General features: G+C 37.4%; 1 protein-coding gene across 3 annotated transcripts; it reads left to right on the top strand.

The window, feature by feature from the left end:
* Positions 1-701: 701 nt before the first annotated feature.
* Positions 702-19,270, top strand: gpt (glutamic--pyruvic transaminase). Of its 3 annotated transcripts, XR_013821715.1 has the most exons (13): positions 702-859; positions 1,315-1,504; positions 10,231-10,320; positions 10,539-10,647; positions 11,127-11,260; positions 12,294-12,537; positions 13,832-13,911; positions 14,099-14,235; positions 14,709-14,883; positions 15,522-15,677; positions 15,766-15,878; positions 17,178-17,575; positions 18,195-19,270. XR_013821715.1 is itself a non-coding variant. In XM_079876033.1 (12 exons), exons 1-12 carry the CDS (start codon positions 717-719, stop codon positions 17,266-17,268), a joined length of 1,662 nt encoding a protein of 553 aa, XP_079732159.1. In that variant the 5' UTR covers positions 702-716; the 3' UTR covers positions 17,269-19,270. The 3 variants fall into 3 exon arrangements, 2 of the variants coding, with proteins under 2 accessions (XP_079732159.1, XP_079732160.1); XM_079876033.1 differs by having other exon boundaries at positions 17,178-19,270; XM_079876034.1 differs by having other exon boundaries at positions 720-882; positions 17,178-19,270.
* The last annotated feature ends 364 nt before the right edge of the window (positions 19,271-19,634 follow it).

Here is a 19,634-nt window from a genome sequence, read left to right as displayed (position 1 = left end):
GACTGTCTTTGGTTCACTGCAGTTTTAATGAGAAAATACTCATCAATGGTGTCGACTTATGAATTTGCTGTTGACTTAAATCATATTAAAAACACCACATAGACATATAAACAACATTAAAAGCTGGATTTTCACCACAGGGGGACTTTAACATAGTAAGAAAGATTTGAACTGCATGCACTGTAAAAAGGAGATCAGTAAGTCATGGCAACATATGATTTTACGTTAACCCATCAAAATAATTTAACCAATTTCAGCTTAATATTTTTTATCGAGATTCTAGACTATATATATATATATATATATATATATTATGTTTAAATGACTCAGCAAATTTGATTATAGGCTACTTATAAATTTAATAACATTGGACTTTTAAACCTTATAGCTACCAGCCCATAATATTCCCCTCTTTAACAACCAGCCCCCTCTCCCATATTATAAAAAGTGATTTAATAATAAACAACATGCTGCCTGGAACAGCATGGTCTCTGAATCACATGACAACTGATTAGACTTAGCATCCTTCAAGTCTCACATAGCTTTCTCCATTTGCTCTACTAGTTCCTCAAGTTTGCCAGTTCCTTTTGCGGAACTCTTCCTTTTAACTATCACTATGTAATGTGATCGCACTGCGTGTTAATCTCTCATGCAAGACACAAACTGTGCCTCAACATGGGAGGAGCTGGCGTGCTTTATTCTCAGTTATTGTATCAATGGGAGGAGGTTCACTCACTGTGCATGGAAGTTTTACACTGGTCGGGTCAAAGTTTGGAGCTGCTTCAGACACTTCACACTGGTTTATCGTTGCAGTCTGTCGTCTCGGCAACCCAAGAGGCTTCCCTTTTCTACACTTCTGGTGCGTAATACAGTCTGGAGGAGGTACTGGCTATAAAACACCCCATTTAAAAAGGGGTGGCAGTCATGGAAAAGATAATGGGAACACTGAATATAGGACTGTTTATGAGCCCCGTAGATAAAAAAAAAGTAAAAAAAAAAAAAAAAAAAAGAGGCGTGGGGATTTAGTGGGGGCCAGCAATGCGTGTACTTATGAAATCTTGAACTATCTGATGCAGTCCAAAGGTCGTCGCGAGTAGATCTGCGAAACCTGCGCGGAAAACCAAAGTTTAAGAACCCAAATTTAAGTTCTACCTCTTAATCTTGTTGTGCTTTACCTGTTAGTAAAATGTTTTCTAATAGAAGCGTGAGGGTTTTGAAATTGGGAAGATGTGAGGCTTACGCGACGGTGTACCCCAAGGTTCCAAACTGGGTCCTGAACCTCTCCCCACTGCCTTCCCTTTCTTCTCCCCATAGGGATATTTCTGCTTCCCCGGCGGCTCAAAGCGAACATCTACAGCAGAAAATGTCCGAAAATGGAGCGTTACCCCATCGGGGCAGAGTGCTCACCGTTGATACCATGAACCCCAACGTGAAGAAGGTTGACTACGCGGTCCGCGGGCCAATAGTTCAGCGAGCGCTGCAGATCGAGAAGGAGCTGAAGGAGGTATGAGCATTTGTTTCATCTTCGCAAAAACGTTAAGCATTGAACTAAAGTTTATGTTACGCCGGGCTTTCAATTCTGCTAAAATCCCGTCATTTTCTTGCGCATAGTTTGGAAGCAAGACCGTAACTGGATGTTTATGCGACCTTCGCTCTGAAGGAAAAACAAGTCGGCGAACTGATGCTGTCTTGAGCTATGCAGATCAATTTGTTTAAAAAGTGTGTTTTTCCCATTATCTGAATTTTCTGAATTTATTTGTTTTTGTTGTCAGGCATATAGCCTACATAATGTTTTTTACACATGGAAAAAAAAAACCACATTTGGCTATTTCTGGCCCATTTACGGGAATGTTTACTTATGTGCAACGCCCCTGATAACTACACGAATAATAATAAAAAAAACAAACATTTTACCTCGTAAGGGTGTATTTTAGGTTACTTGACAAAACAGTGCATTCTGAACTGCCCAGATTAGGCCTTCATACATATTTCTATACTGAAAAAGGGTCAGTTTTACTTTTGTAGTGATCTTTTCTGTTGCAGACACTTAACAGTAGCTTGAAATTCAAGTTGAAAGATTTGATTAGTTCATCCAATGACAAAATGATGAAGGAAAAAAAGTCCATCGCTAAGTCACATTAAGACACGTCTTTTATTGAAAGGCTGTGCTACTATTTACCTATTCATCCTGTTTGTCAGTTCATCCCTGTTTCTCAGTCAGTTTTCTAGGTCAGTGTTTGTAAAGCAGACTGTCATCACTCATTAGTAGATAAAGTCCACCCTTTGTTGCTCATTTAGTTATTTTGGCTAGACATCTCATAGAAATCCTCATTTCTTTTGCACATATGAGTGATGCTCGGAGCAGCAGTAGTTAACTCTGAGGTCATGCCCTTGATGTCAGCACTGATTGTCATGGGAACAGAGAGCATCTCTGTTTGTCAAGTCTTTACTTCTCTCTTTAAATTGGTGGCTGTTAGGCAAGAGACCTTCCAAGAACTAACGCAAATGGAAATTATATTAGATGTCAAACATCTGTTGCCATACAGTTGCAAAACAACATCTGACGTTGGATTTAGACATATTTACTTCCAGATTACATTTATGACGGAATGCATGTGCACTTTTTACTCTTTTGTTTTACCGTTGTCTCAGAGCCTGTGACTTTCAGTCGTAAACAATGAAAATGCACTATAAAAGCAATAATTACGTTAATACTTAACTTACTATAGGTTTAAGGTAGTTAAGGTGAGTTGCATGCATATTACTAATATACTACACTAAAAAAAGTTCCTGCCTTCAATTTTCATTTCAAAAAGTCATTTCAATTTAAATTGCATTAAACTGACTTAGAAAATTGAGTTAAAGCTATGTAAAAACATATGTTGTCATAACTCATTGATCATATAATATTTTACAGTGTATAGTAACTATGTAACATGTAACAAGGACACTGTAAACACTTAATAATTTAAACAAACTGTGAAACGAGTACAAAACTGTAATTTCCATAATTACTATAAATTCGCCACAAAGCCGCAAGGCATTTTTGCAGCTTCAAGCGGTCACAGTGACAACATTCACACACACTGCTAGAGACCACAGGAACAATGAGTATTAAAGGTGCCCATGGCAGTTAAATTGTGAAATAATCTAATAATAACATCCTCTCATTGCTGTGATAAAAAAACTGTTTTCCATGAATATGTTGTAAGAATGCAACCATCAGCACTATCTTCTGGGGGATTTCTTGATCTAGGAAAGAATATGCACTCTGTTTTAGACTTGGCACCTGTTTTTAGGTCTTGTGGTTTTAGGTTTCTGGGAAAGACATGCATAACAAAGGTGGCCTTCACCTAGTACTGTACAAATCTCTCTTTCTCTTCCTGCTTACTTTCTTTCATTTACTTGTCGTACAGCTCTATTATACTCAATTCTCTTTTGTCTCTTTTCGTCTTTCTCCCAGCAAAGTTCTTTTGGTATGTAAAATATAACAGTATTGCAAAAGCAAGTCTTACATAGTATCCATGCAGTTACAAAGTACAAATGAACTTATGTCAGAGGTGGCCTTCGAAGTGCACTGTCCTGCATTGTTCAGCTCCAACTCTAATAAATCACACATGAACAAATCTAACCAACATCCGCAGGATTATTGAAAATCACAGACAGGTCTGTTTGAATCGGTTAGAGATAAACTCTGCGGGACAGTGGACCTCGAGCGCATACATAGTCCACCTGACATACATAGTACACAATATTACGTTTATAAATGATTATTTGGTGAAGTAAAGTCCAAAGATGAGGTCACATAAATGTGTCTGGAGCAAGAGAGCGAGTGTATAATTATATAGAATTGACATTCATTCAATAAAAAAATCATTAACGACCTTACTGTAAATTATTTGCATTTGTTCTTAAAATGGTAGCCTGGGTTTCCCCATGCTGCCTTGAGCGCAGCGCGATTTTATTCACGCTGCTAGGCAGCCTGGACACCATGGACCAGATTTTCGCCTCAGAAACGGGGAGGGAGCAGCAAGACGATGACGACGTCTATGCGACACACTGAAGCAGTTTGTTTATATCTATGGATCCAACATGGCAGCAGACGCGAAGTTACCTTTCGATGCAGCCTTAGATAGTGTCCTAAGTAGTTTAGAACACAAGTTTATTTCATCTTCTTCCTCGTCGAATTTCTGCCGCTCTACATACGTCATCTGGTATAATTGAAATGATTGGCTATGAGCTACGTACAGGCGCATTTGATAGACATTCGTCGCGCCCAATAAACGGCTCTGGGCATTCGTAAACCACGCCTCAAATACGAGAAAATGAACATGTGGTTCCCAGACCACGTCTCAATGAGAAAGAGGTCTGACGTTAGCCAGGCTACTTAAAATGACTAATTTAGGGTCAAACTAAGGGTTAAATTAAATGAAAATGAAAATGTTGAGCCTTTTTAAAATAGAATGTGTTAGTTTTGTGTCCATCTGTGTTCTACTCCTAAAAGTTGATGTAACATTTCGAATCTGCCTTTTCTGGGAATACTTTGAAGACTCATCCTGTGCTAAACAAAAAATTTTGTCCAATCAGATGCTTGCTAGAATAGATATTCACTGATAGCATGTTAGTGTGTGTCATGAACATTTGCGGGGTGGACAATGGCCAATATAATACAAATCCATCCATCCATTCATCCGTCCGTCCATCTGTCTGTCCCTCCATCCACGTCTATCTATCTGTCTGTCTGCCTGTCTCCATGTCCGTCTATCCATCCATTGTGGAATTATACATTTAAGAATCTTTTTAAGATCTGCTGATCATCTTACATCCTTACATAACATCACATGGAAAACGAAAGTACATTGTATTTAGCATTTAAGGTAAAGATGATGACATCAGATGAATCATTCGGTTAAGCACATATTTTAGCAAGAGGTTCCTGCCAGTCCTGTTCTCTTTATTGTAAGAAATGAGTCAGATTACTGAGACTCTCACCTTTTGTCTTTAATGGCTCTTGGAGTCTCTGTCCCATTCTTTGAATAATTATGCTGATTGGATTAGGAGTGGTAACACTCTAGCACAATATTTAATGTAGATGCTGCCATAAATATGTAATGCTGATCATCAGACACATGTTGACTGAATGAAAGGCAGTTATTTGATAATGCAGGGAAAGACCAGCTGTAATAACTGCAGGAATGCTGAGTGAAACCTGACCCACTGTCCCTCACGCTTCATACTGTGAAAGTCAGCGTGACTCAGTTCTACAGTTCTGAAAGCCTCTTTTTAACACAAACCATCCACCCTCTGCTCAAACAGGATTAAAGGTTGTCATTCATTTAGGGGCGGTAGTCACACCGCTATCTCTGATTGGCTCCCATTTAGAATCGTCTCCCCTTCCCGACCAATAGGTGAAGGGTTGGGGAAATAAAACTGGGTATTTTGGGGGGGAGAGGGAGTTTATGAAAGATGCATTTGGTTCTATTGGACAGAGACTCAGTCTCACTCTAGTGAGAAACAGATGTGCAGCTTGCAATCCAGTCCCATCCGTACCAACTACTGGGAGTCCCGCTGTTGTTTGTTGAATTCCAGACAGCTGGAGCCTGAGGGACAAGATGACATGTGATACAATGAAAGACCTGTAATCAAGTGCATACACCGAGCCTATATTCTTCCCACACATATAACGTCCAGGAAATTTTGCAAGAAAGGCTTTTCTGTCATGACAACTCTCGGAGTGTTTGGTGTGGTAATGGATTTGACAATGTTGATATGTTTGGTCTTGGTCTATCTGCTACGCTGCTGCTGTTGCAGTGCAAGTACCGGACTTGCTACTGCCAATACATACACGACACGCTGCTGTGAGCATGTAAGACCTGCTGCACAATATAGAGTACATTAATTACCCATAGCAGATCTATACAGGTGGAGCTGGGGAAGGTGGAGGGTTTCTGAAGCGCACTGCACTGCTAAGGCAAATGCTACCCAAGTATTTGAAGGTTGAGAAGCGAGCTCATTGGCTACTGAAACGGCAAGAACCAATCAGCTACAGTATAGATAACGATGTGATTATGAACTATTAATGGAGCTATTAGCCTGTGCCATCTAGAGTTTCATGCCACAACTTTGTATTTATGAAACAACAAAATATCGGTGTGTATACTACTCACCTATTGTTAAGATGACTGTGAGGCTTGATTGAAGTGAAACATGCAGTGACATGCACACTCTTTTTATTCAGTGAATCTGACTGAATCCTTTCCATTTAAATGAATTATCATATGGATGTAAATTTAAACCCCTCCTCATGTAAGTTAGATTTCACAACAATCAAGTTTGTACTAATTTCAGTGGTCTGACAACCGCTATATAAATAAATATATTTCAAATAAGTAACACAAGTTACTTTGTTTTGACTACCCTTGTTGAGAGAAATTGTGAGTGAGTGGCAGTGCAGAGGCGTTGTGTGTGTGAACATGATGGTTATTGTAGTTCTAGACTAATGTGAGCATACATTTACTGTACTCATCTGACTTTGCACAAAACAGATGCAGTATTCTTGAAAATGAATAAAAACTGCAGAATATTCTGCAAACCTGCAATAATTAAATGTTAGATTATGCAAATATACTTTATGTATTTAATCTCACTTTATTAAACAATGTCTGCTGACCTTCAATGATCCAATTCAAGGATATCAATAAGCAAACATTACCTTAGATAAACATCACATTTCTATTTAATTTCTTTTTGCATGATATTCCCTCTTTTGTGATGTTCTTCTCCAACTTGTTTTCATTTCATGAGATCGGGTTGTTTTCCCTCAGTACTCTGATTGTGTTCAAAAGTGTCTTATTACCCCTCTTAGCTCTTGTGTATATATACATTGTCCTTGTGTTTCCATGGTTTATTGTCTGGTCTTTCTGGTTTCCTAGTTTCTTGTAATTAAGTTGTTATATTTTAAAGTACCCCATTTGCATCCAACTCTCACTCATTTAGGAGTTCCTGCCTCTCAGTTTATAACATGCTACGAGATTGGATTCATTCCACATTCCACATTCCCGCTGATCATGTATGTACCTGCTCTGGCTGCATTAGTACACTTTCATACCACATTTTTATGAGCAGGGATTTAAACACTTCCTATTAAAATGTTGGAACACTGACATAATAATAATATATAATATTTTTTATAACGCATACATTATTTATCTTGTTTGTAGAACAGCCCATTATCATCATCTCTAAGGTGTGTGATATTCTATCACTTATTGACACATGTTTTCACACATTTGTTACATGCAGACTTGACAACTGCAGTAGTGTTTTAGCTGATTTACCAAAGAACTCTATCAAACACTTATAGAGTTGAGAATGCAGCTGCAGCAATGCTGACTGTCAGCTCTTTACTCCTTACACAACCGACTGCAAGATCATGTTATTCATTTTTTGGTCCACTTTAGAAATTCTAATTACTGTACTTTGCAACTACATGTCAACTAACTCTCATTAGAGTATTAGTTGACTGCCTGTTTAATATCTACTAACACTTTATTTTGATCCTCCCCTACAGACATTCTACTAACTATAGGAAAATGTGTAACTACATTTCCACTTATTCTACTAACCCTAACCTAACAGTCTACTGACAGTCTACTAATACTCTAATGAGAGTTAGTTCACATGTACTTGCAAAGTTACTTATAGTAAAATGTCTAAAGTGGACCATCGAAATAAAGTGTCACCTTATTATATTATATTATATTATATTATATTATATTATATTATATTATATTATATTATATTATATTATATTATATTATATTATATTATGTTATATGTGTGCTATATTCATTTTACTTACAACAAATAATTTGTTAAATTCTGATCGCATGGTTATATAAAAGTTAATGGATTATCCATGAATTGTCAGTGCTCGGTTCTCTTTCATTGCTCAGGAAATGTAGTTTCATGTAAGCATCAACTGTCCCTCAGATGTTTCTTCTAAAAAAATAAAAATAGATACACAATCTATCCATCCACAAATGAGACAATTCTAAAAAGTCCATAGCAAAGCTCAGATCATTTGGTTTTGGAAGAATTTGATCAGTAATCTTCATACTGAAAACTCTGACTTTTATCACAGACAATGATATCTTTGCATATATGAGCGCAGTTTGAAATATAACAGGGATTTCGGCTTAAACTCTGCAGGAGGCACATATGGGGTTAAGTCTTCATTTGCTCTCCATTTAATCTCTTTGCTGTTTAGGAGCAACAAATGAGCTATTGAAGAGATCTCATTTCTGTCTGTTTCCCACACATTCACATTCAATGTTTGTATAGACTCTCACTCCATCTTTGATCAATGATTTCTTGAATAATTTCCTTAAGCAGTCAATCATTTTTTGTTGACAATCAGATGACAGTATAATAACATGTTTTATTATCTAACCCTGTCAGAACCACGTGTTCCACACCGGAGAGGATTGGGCAGCATATTTGGAAAAACAAGGTGGTTGTGTGTTGCAATCAGCATGCAGTGAGAGCGATAGGGAGGTTGTTTGTGAGGCTTCAGCTGCACACTCTGTTAAAGTGCTTTTGAAATGAGTAAACAGAAAGAATGGGACACAGAAGGGGACTGGGTGAACCCCTGCCATCAGCAGGAATACTGACCCTTGCTGCTTGTTTGTTCTCCATAAGGCATGGAAAGCACTGCAGCATTTTAACCCTCTGCTGATCAGTCAAAGTTAGGTTTAAATAAAGGTTTTGTCACAAAACTCACCGACCAATCAGGTAGAGCTTTCATCATGAATATTAATGCCCCTCCCCCCAACCATTCAACTCACACCTAGGCCATATCATAGAGACTTGTGTGTGGGCACTTTTGACTTGGCCACCCATATCACCCTACCAACCACTTAGCAACTACTCTGAATTCCCTGGCAACCACTCAGAACACCTTAGCAAAGCCTTGGAAATTCTCCAAACCTAGCATCATACCTAGCTAACAAAAAATATGTTCTAAGAACGTTTTGCTATTGTTCCCATTAAGCTATGAAAATGGTAGTTCTGGATTTTCTCCGAACAGTCGAAACATCCAGTTTTATAAATGTTTTAAAAACGTTTTTTTCTTTGTTATTCAAACAAGTGAACATTGCATTTTGCAAACATTATGGGATTGTTACTTTTGAATGTTCTCTGAACGTTCTGAAACAAGTACAGTTGTAATAGAAATTTGCAACCTCCATTGCAATTCAGGTTTATTGGCAAAATGTACAGACTTTCAGCTGTTTGCAATGAACAAATCAAACAAAAGTAATTGCAATAGCTCAACACAACTAATGTTTCATTGTTACAGAATGAAGCATATGCTGAAAAGATCACTCTGTCTACAGTTAAAGGAGAACTCCGGTCAATTTTAACATTGAGCTAATTTTTTAGTAAATTTGGAGTGCTGTCAGTACAGAGAACAACGACAAAAATCGGTGTTGCCTACACCGTGTTATCCTCTTTTTAAAATTTGCAGGCTAAAAATAAGAGGCTAAAAGCAGGTTTAAAACTTGCCCCATTTAAGTCAACAGGGTGCAAATTTTAAAAAGAGGATAACACGGTGTAGGCAACACCGATTTTTGTCGTTGTTCTCTGTACTGACAGCACTCCAAATTTACAAAAAAATTAGCTCAATGTTAAAATTGACTGGAGTTCTCCTTTAAGCGTGGTGGTGCTCATGATGCTCTGGGGCTACTTTATATCCTCTGGCACTGGAAACCTGCAGTGTGTGGAAGGCAAGATGGATTCAGTGTAAGAAGTATAAGCAAATCCTAGGAGAAAACATCATGCCGTCAGTGAGGAAGCTGAAGCTTGGGCCTCATTAGACCTTCCAACAGAACAATGATCCCAAGCATACCTCAAATTCCACCAAGAATTTGTGAGCCGATTTTAGAACTCAGTGTTTTCATTGGTAACTCATGTTTCTGTGTGAGTTTATTGTGTTGGGAACGACTTGAAAGTATGGTATTGTGTGATCCTCAGTCGTTAATGCCCAGTTTTTCTCTTTAATCTTCTACAAAGTTGGCAAGCGTATGATGCCCAGTGTTTTAAAATCTGTTCAGATTTTAAAAGTTGTGTACTGTATTCCAACCTCAACTCTATTCATGACTGATAACATCTATGCTAGATATCATTGTCTGCTTTCTTACATTTTGTTTGATATATTTTACTCCATTTTAGGGGGTCAAGAAGCCTTTTGAAGAGGTCATTAAAGCCAATATCGGCGATGCTCACGCTATGGGGCAACGGCCAATCACCTTCTTTCGACAGGTAGCTGACTCTTCTTGTTTTGCTGACTAGGAGTCTCAATGAATGATCTATTCTAGTCCTTTCCAGTCATTTTCAGGTCCACTGCACTTTCAGCTGTTCCATGCATTAACCAAAGTCAACAGTTAGATGGACCACTTTGCACATAGATTTTATTTGATTAATTTTGCTTAGTTTGTTCTAGATGTTTTTATGGCCTCATAACTGAATTGTTTTTAAAGGTGATGGCACTGTGTTCTTATCCACAACTACTTGATGACAACAAGTTTCCAGAGGATGCCAAAAACCGAGCGAGGCGTATTTTGCAATCATGTGGTGGGAATAGCATCGGTATGTTATAAAGGAAGCTGACATGAAATATCAGATGGTTTTTATTGATGTTTTTTACTTTTTCAAACAATGAAAGTCAGTGGGCTCCAGTGTTTTTTGGACCCCATTGACTTTCATTAAGTGGTTAAAATCATCTTTTATCATCTCTTAGATGGTTATATCATCTTTTGTGTTCTACAAAAGAAAGAAAGAAATGGTGACCAGTTACAGGACACAAAATATACACGTTCCCTTATCCATGCAGTATATGTACATTTTTAACCTAATATCCCACATAAAATGATAAACTAAACTCTACTAATTGTTGACTGCTGAACTAGCTGATGTTACTCTGTGTTATTCAATCTACTCAGGGATGTTATTGATTAAAGTGCTGATGTTAGTCACTGTCCAAAAGGCATCGGAGGTTTTAAGGATCTGTAATATGAAATTCTTCCCATATTCACACCTCCCTTTGCTCTTTCCCTCTTGTTCGTCAGGTGCGTACACAACCAGTCAGGGCATTGACTGTGTAAGGCATGATGTTGCAAAGTACATTCAGCGCCGTGACGGCGGTATTTCGTCTGATCCTGATAACATCTACCTCACTACAGGAGCCAGTGACGGCATTGTGGTACGTCAGGCAAACGCAAACACAGTTCTTTGTACACTTAACGTGTGTACTTAAGAGTCAGCCTGCTCCAATAGGTGAATGTTATTTAGGGGTAGGGATAGCAGGGTTAGGGCTGTTTTCAGACAGGAGTGTTGTTCCAGGATCAACAAAATATGTTGATCGAGGAACATGTCTTACTTGGCAAAATCACGGTGACCTCTCCAGTATGTCAGTTAAAGAGACAGTCCACCAGATTTCTGCTCCACTTTATCCAGTATACTTATGTAATATATATATGACAGTATACTGGCATTCCATGTGTCAACTCATCAGTAGAGTGAACGAAAAACAGCACCTGCGAAATTTCAAATAAAAAGTTTTTTTGTCTTTCAAATTCTGTTCTTGTATAAATCATATTTTATTTTTAAATTTTTTAAATAACTACATTTTATATAAATGTAATTTTTATATAAAAAAAGTATAAGTGACCTTTTTTCCCTCAGAATTGTAAGATAGAAATTCGGAATTGCAAGAAGAAAAAAATGAATTGTGAGATATAAGCTCGGATTTCTGACATTTTTCTCGCAATTGCGAGTTTACAACTTCCAATTCTGATTTTTATTTTTTTTTTTTTTTTTTTGCAATTCCGAGTTAATATCTCGCATATTTGGACTTTATTTCTTGCAAAAATAGAGTTTATAACTTGCAATTCTGACTTTTCTTCTCACATCTCACATATAAATTCATCTTTTCGAGGAAAAAAGTCAGAATTGTGAAATAAAAAGTGTATTCCGTTGCTGAAACAAGCTTCCATAGCAGTCAGACTAAAGATTTTAATAAAAAAAAAATCCCGTAGCCTTACATTGAGACACATATAGGGGCCAGAATATCATAGGAATTTTGGTTTGCCTCTTTTGACTTGGTCTTGTAAACCACATAACAAGGCCCCAACAACCACCTGCCTCCCCTTAGCATCATGAACCTCTCACATTTTATTGAGGAAATCTAGTTTTCACTCTTATGGTCACATTGTCTTTGTCTTGTTGTCTTTCAGACCATACTAAAGCTGTTGACAACTGGGGAGGGTCGTACACGGACGGGGGTCATGATCTCTATTCCTCAGTACCCTCTGTACTCTGCATCTATAGCAGAGCTGGGTGCCGTCCAGGTGAATTACTACTTGAATGAGGAGAAGTGCTGGAGTCTAGACATAAGTGAGCTACAGCGATCTCTTCAAGCAGCCAGAGAGCATTGCAACCCCCGTGTGCTGTGCATCATCAACCCCGGCAACCCCACTGGTAAACCATTAAGATCATTTCCAAAAGAACCAATTCAAAATGATCATCTGTAATGCAGTGAAGTTAAAGGGTTTGTTCACCCAAAAATGAAAATTACCCCATGATTTACTCACCCTCAAGCCATCCTAGGTGTATATAACTTTTTACTTTCAGACGAACACAATTAGAGTTAATTAAATAATGTCCTGGCTCTTCCAAGCTTTATAATGGAAGTGAATGGCGGTCCTGATTTTAAAGTCCCAAAAAGCGCATCCATCCATCATAAAAGTAATCCATATGACTCTAGAGGGTTAATAAAGGCCTTCTGAAGCAAAGTGATGTTTTTTTGTAAGAAAAATATCCATATTTAAAACTTTAAAAACTAGAATAACTAGCTTCCGGCAGACGGCCTACACAAGTCGACTTGCGCTACAAGAGTAACTTCTGACGCGATGTATGACATAGGATGGAGGATATCGTAAGCTTTGACGCCTCTCGCGGTTTAAACTAATAGGGCTGGGCAACAAACTCTAGCTCCTCTTCTCTTATATCGAAATCATTCTTTATTTCTCTTTAAAAATTCTCGCTTTAGACTTTGTGACTGGTGTTTTATTTTGCTCTATCCGCTTCCGCGTTCGTCAATGCATCGTGCGTCAGGTCAGGGGTTACTCTTTCACCGTTAATCGATGCGTACGTTTGATATATATATCAAACATTTGGGGTCAATAAGCTTTTTTTAAATAATTGAATACTCTATTCATCAAGGATACATTAATAGATCAAATGTAACCGTACATATAGCTATTCTATTCATCAAAGAATCCTGAAAGAAATGTATCATGGTTTCCACAAGAATATCAAGCAGCACATTAGTTTTTTTTTTTAACATTGATAATAATCAGAAATGTTTCTTGAGCATCAACTCAGCATATTAGAATGATTTCTGAGGAATCATGTGACACTGAAGACTGGAGTAATGATGCTAAAAATTCAGCTTTGATCAAAGGAAAAAATAGCATTAAAATATATTCAATTAGAAAACAGTTATTTTAAACTGTAATATCACTTTACAATAGTTACCGTTTTCACTATTGATCAAATTCAGCCTTGGTGAGTATAAGAGACTTCTTTCAAAAACTTTACATACAGACTCCAAACTTTTAAACTTTTGTAGTCAACCAAAATGTGGTATAAATAATGTTTTTCAAGATTGTATTTTTGGAATTATTTAATTAAACTTGCCCATTTTTCTTCTCAGTTTGTCCTATAGCTGATTTTTTTTTTTTTTTTGGCTCATTCTTTCTTTTTTTAACAGGTCAGGTACAAAGCAGACAATGTATTGAAGATGTAATTCGATTTGCAGCCAAAGAAAACCTCTTCCTAATGGCTGATGAAGTAAGTTAATACTGGGGGTCATATGGTACTTTACACCATATTATCTCATACTATAAATCTGTATTCACGTCAAATCAGCATCTACAGGCATAGAAGTGCACATTTTCATACAAGGATTTAAGGCATGCATTTCTCACCCTACTTGCTCAGTGCTAAATATTTATTTTACTATGCATCTGTTTCTTAGGTGTATCAGGACAATGTATACGCAGAGGGTTGTGAGTTTCACTCCTTCAAGAAAGTGCTGTTCGAGATGGGTCCAGAGTATTCAAAGAAAATAGAGCTGGTATCATTCCACTCCACCTCTAAGTGCTACATGGGAGAGTGAGTACACATCCGTGAGGTTTATCATGTCACAGGGAAACGCATTGCATTGGTATGGACCTGGCTCTGTTGTATACATATCTAGTTCAGTCATGGAACTCTAGAGGGCGCAGGCTGATAAGTTAATGCATTCTGCAAGCAATCACATCATAACTGCATGTGCAAGTCGATTGGCCTCTGCTGATACTGCAGCCAATGAGATTGCTTGCTCAACATTTAAATAGTCTGGTTCAGTGTTTGCTGTAGGTTAGTCAGAGTTCCTCTGAAACCCTCCAGCTCCACCTGTCTAGATCTGTTACAGGATTTATGTATGTCTATTAATGTGTGTCTGTTAGCAGTAGCAAGTTCATACTGTCTGTATGAAACAATATGCTTAAAAGTCCATTTTTGTGCACAGAAAACAATCCAATAACAATGTGGCCCGAGTTCATCCAACGTACTTTCTTTTCTAACGTACATGAACACACTTTCAGATGTGGTTTTCGAGGGGGATACATGGAGGTCATCAACATGGACCAAGAGGTCAAAGCTCAGCTCTCCAAGCTGGTGTCAGTGCGCTTGTGCCCACCTGTGCCCGGTCAAGCCCTCATGGACCTGGTGGTCAACTGCCCTCAGCCCGGAGAACCCTCCTACCAGACGTTCATGAAGGTGCCTTCCTCTTTCCATCTTCTAGCACTTCTAGACGAGTAGACCAACTAACTTGCTGGTGTGCAACTCTGGTTATGGGAAAAGTTCACTAATATTCATTCACTAATAATTGGATTATTGGATAAATAAGTGGATTATTCGTATGCACATATGCACAGGAGAACTTATTTTGCGAAAAATGTATGTATGCACATGAATTGTGTGGATGGATGGATGGATAGATAGATATTGTATGTATAGTTTCCCAGTTGTTCCTAATTTTTTTCCGTAAAAAACGAAATGTAGTATAAATTTTAGTATTGTGATTTGTTTGTGAAAACATTTGTATGTATCTGCACAGTTAGTGAATGAGACTCATTCTTCTGGGGAACAAAAAATAAGATATTTTAAAGAATGTTCCAGGTGTTTTTGTCAATAAATCAGTCAATTTGGTCAAAACCCCCATTGACATATGAGGACAAAAAAAAACATGTAATTCAAAAGAAAACATTCAACTGCTGTACAAATGTTTCTTTGGTTTCTGCAAAAAAAGCTGGGTATTTTGTTCCCAATGAGCTGTGTTTAATCAAGATAGACGTACTGGCTAGTGTCCCAGTCTCTTCCTTTATTTATTCCTCCTCCTCCTCTGTCTTGTGTAGGAGCGAACAGCCGTTCTGAGTGCCTTGGCTGAAAAAGCCAAACTGACCGAGGAGATTCTGAATACAGTGCCAGGCATCAGCTGTAACCCTGTGCAGGGAGCCATGTACTCGTTCCCCCAGATCACCCTACCTCAACGTGCCATCAACGAAGCCAAGGTCGCTTTGTGTCACATGTTCTTTATGTCTTCTGCCTAATGGTATCATTGACTTGGTTCATGACTTGTTTGTCTGTGTGTGAATACAGGCGAAGGGTCAGGCTCCAGACATGTTCTACTGCATGAAACTTCTGGAGGACACTGGGATCTGTCTCGTTCCTGGCAGCGGTTTTGGTCAAAGAGATGGCACTTACCACTTCAGGTGTGTGTGTTTGTCCTCAAGAGTTTGGAACTTTCTTCTCATGGTTTGTACAGTGAATCGTTGACACCCAATATACAAGTATTGGGCTCTTAAAGTCGTGAAACTGAGTGCGAGTTTGCAGTCGACTGTAGAAAAGAGGCGGAGTTTAAGCAGACTACATGATTGGAGGAGTCCGACATACATCAGCAGAGAGAGTCTGACGTTTCACCGGAAGATCACGTTATGACATGTCAAAAAAAAAAGTAAAACAAATGCATGGATAAATTGTTCACAATTATCACATGCAATTAAAAAATAAATAGGTATTTTTCATTTTATGCCAAATTTATTAGACATGCTGCTGAGCTCATATCAATTAAGAAGTTACATGGAATATTTGGTTAAAAAAAAAAAGAAAGAAAGAGGAAAACATTCACACCCACAGCGTTTTTCCTTATCATGTATAACAGATACTTATTGTTTTCATAAGCAAATTATTGTTTATTTTTTTGCAAATAGTCTATGTATGCTCATTAACTATAATTATTGTGATTGAGAAGCTACATGGAATAATTACCACACACCTTTTTATTATTTTATTATTTGTATAAATAGTCCATGTAGCTTCTTCTTACTGAGACATGGTGATGGGAAAAAAATATTAGATTGGAGAAAAAAATTATATTTTAATATATTTTTGTTTTCTCACAAAAGTATTGGATTCCAACAAAAAAAATTTGTGTTTGGTTGCAAAATTAATAAAACATTTTTTTTTTACAAAAGTTTTGTGAGAGAATGTAAAGTCTCTCAGGGAACACAAAAGTTTTGCGAGAGAACGTAAAAGCATTGAAATATAATTTTTTTAAATATCTTCGTAACCTGCGGGCTTCGTAGCTTCTCAATCAATATAATTGAAATGATTATAATTGAAAAACTACATGGAATGGAATATTTGCTAAAAATATGTATGTAATGAAAAATGTCATTTTGTCAAGTCACCTTTATTTATATAGAGCTTTTTACAATACAGATTGTTTCAAAGCAGCTTTACGATGATGAATAATGCAACAAAGTTTGTCTCGGTAGATCTAGAAGAAAATATTGTCATAGTCCAGCTTAAGTAAGTTCAGTGATGGTTCATTTCTGTTGTAAAAAGTTATTAATTTAGTTCATATATAGCCGCTCTGGAGCAAACATTGATGTCATCGTCCAGCTCAGTTCAGCTCTCCTATAATGGTGTCAATACAGGCAGATCAATAATATTGTTGAATATTAATCAACCTCTTCATTCCCCTCCTCTCCGTTCCTCCTCTTTACCAGGATGACCATCCTTCCTCCAACAGACAAGCTCAAGATTATGCTCCACAAACTGAAGGAGTTTCATCAGACGTTCACCCAGCAGTTTGCTTGACCCAGTCCAGTCCCAGCTCTTACTACCACAACCGGCTGACTAAAAGCGCTACAGTACATTTCTCAACTTCTTAATGTTTGGTCAGGATGTGGCCAAATAATCTCTTGAGCCTTGATGGACACTAATCTGCAACCTTTCCAATGGATAATGTAATGCCTAGTAGCTAAAGATGAATGAGTACACTATAAAACTCTCACTATGGACTTTTAACATGCAAAGGGTAGAAATAGCAAGACTTGATTTGACATTTCTTGAAAACTTTCCCGAACCATTTCCGAACTTCCAGATCTTCTTGATGTGGTATAATGTATGTTAGGCCCTGTTTACACTTGGTATTAAGATGCGTTTTGGTCGATCTGTTTACACCTGGTGTTTTAATGTGTTTCTTTTGTCCACTTTCAACCACTTCTGTCCTGATTTCTTCGAGGGGAGGGTCTATGGGCGGGTAAATGTATGGTCTTTTTCAGATCTTTCGATCTAATGGACAAAATAAACCCACACAAATTTTATATGGACGCACCAGGAGATGACGGAAAAACACACGGAGAGCAGCAGTTTTTGTTTCTTCTCTGATGGACGCAAGATCACGGCGAACGCTGTGAGTGCGTGTTAGAAATCAGGAATGGTGAGAGAACATTGTGCTTGGTATGTTTTTCATCTTCAAAACAAACTTGGTTCTCCAGCCGACAAAGTTTAAATCCTGAGTTTACTTAGTAGACGGAGAGTAGACGGTCTTTTGTGGCTGTTTGAACACATTTGACCACATGAGCGTTTACACAACAAAAGCAATCCAGTCGAATGTGTTTTTGACTACTTTTGGAAGTGGTCGAAAGTGGACAAGTTCAGAACGGTTTAGACCCCATTTACACCTGTATTTAGCATCATTCACTTGTTATCTGATCGACCAAAACGCATTTTAATACCAGGTGTAAACAGGACTTTTTTGTGGTCCGTGAATAGTTAGATGAAAATAATGGGCATTCAAGAGACATGATTCACTGGTTTCTCTTCAGTGCTCTATAGCAGTTGTAATTATAAACGTATTCATGAATCAATGTGTGCTCCAACATTCCTGTATGTGTAAATAACAGATTGAATTTTATGGCAGATATAATACAGTATAGATTAATATTTTTGTGCAGTGTGCTGTTTGTGTTGTGCAAGCTACTCACCACTAGAGGACACACCACTACAAATCACACTTGATCATGTTTTTGAATTGAATTGAAGCCTTGTTTTGTAACACCTCTGTCTCTCTCTCTCTCACACACGCACGCACACACACACACACACACACACACACACACTACTGAGAAGCCCAACTGCTCCATTCTTTGATGGTGTCATTTTGTTAATGAGTTAGGAGACATAATGGGATGAGATGCACTTTGAGAACTTCACATCTCAGAACTTTTAAAAGCTAATTGTCTCTCGTCAGCGCTCTGTTAGAAGTGCTTTGATTTTTACTAACTGCTGCAGTTTTTTTTTAAAACAAAAAAAGTTTGTTTGGTATATGCAATGCCACAAATATATATATATACACACCACCAGACAAAAAGTTTTTGAAGGAAGTCTCTTAGGCGCAATTCTCAGCATCATTACTGCAGTCTTCAGTGTCACATGATCCTTCATTCTAATATGATGTCAATATGATATCAATTACAATGTTGAAAATAGTTTTTGACGCTTAATATCAAAACTGGAAAAGTTCGGTGTAAGAAAGATAAAAAAAACAAAAAAAACATTTATCAAACAAGGATGCATTAAATTGTTAAAAACTGACAGGAAAGACATTTATAATATTAATACTGTTCTTTTAAACTTTCTATTCGTCAAAGAATCCTGAAAAAAAATCTATCACTGTTTCCACAAATATTAAGCAGCAAAAACCATTTTCAGCATTGATAAAAATAATAAATGTTTCTATAAGCATCAAATCATCATATTAGAGTGATTTCTGAAGGATCATGTGACACTGAAGACTGGAGTAATGATGCTGGAAATTCTGTTTTGATCACAGGAATACATTATATTTATTCAAACAGAAAACAGCCATAATTTACAACATTACTTTTGAGGCCTTGATAAGCATAAGATACTTAAAAAAAAAAAAAAAAAAATCATTCTTATTCCAAACTTTTGACCTGAACTATATAGCTACAGATAGAAAGAGAGAGAGATTGTTCCAGAAGCAATAGAGACAGATGTGAAATCGCAACGTTCAATAGAGCACAACATTAGGGTCTGAAAGTAAAAAAAAAAAAAAAAAAAAAAATTCTTCTCATCGGAGAAATTGAGTAGAACATCAACATCACAAGACCGACTGACATGGCAGATCTGCACAGAAACATTGCCAAGTATATAAG

The sequence above is a fragment of the Squalius cephalus genome, assembly GCF_949319135.1.
Source record: "Squalius cephalus genome assembly, chromosome: 7".
NCBI classification, from domain to species: domain Eukaryota; kingdom Metazoa; phylum Chordata; class Actinopteri; order Cypriniformes; family Leuciscidae; genus Squalius; species Squalius cephalus.
The sequence above is the reverse complement of the archived record's forward strand: the minus strand, read 5'-3'. Positions and strand labels throughout refer to the sequence as shown.

Coding starts and splice junctions, on each gene's coding strand:
- gpt (XM_079876033.1), top strand. CDS start 717: ATGGGAGGAGGTTCACTCACTGTGCATGGAAGTTTTACACTGGTCGGG. Junction 10,321..10,538: donor CAATCACCTTCTTTCGACAG/GTAGCTGACTCT, acceptor TTGTTTTTAAAG/GTGATGGCACTGTGTTCTTA. Junction 15,879..17,177: donor GATGGCACTTACCACTTCAG/GTGTGTGTGTTT, acceptor CCTCTTTACCAG/GATGACCATCCTTCCTCCAA.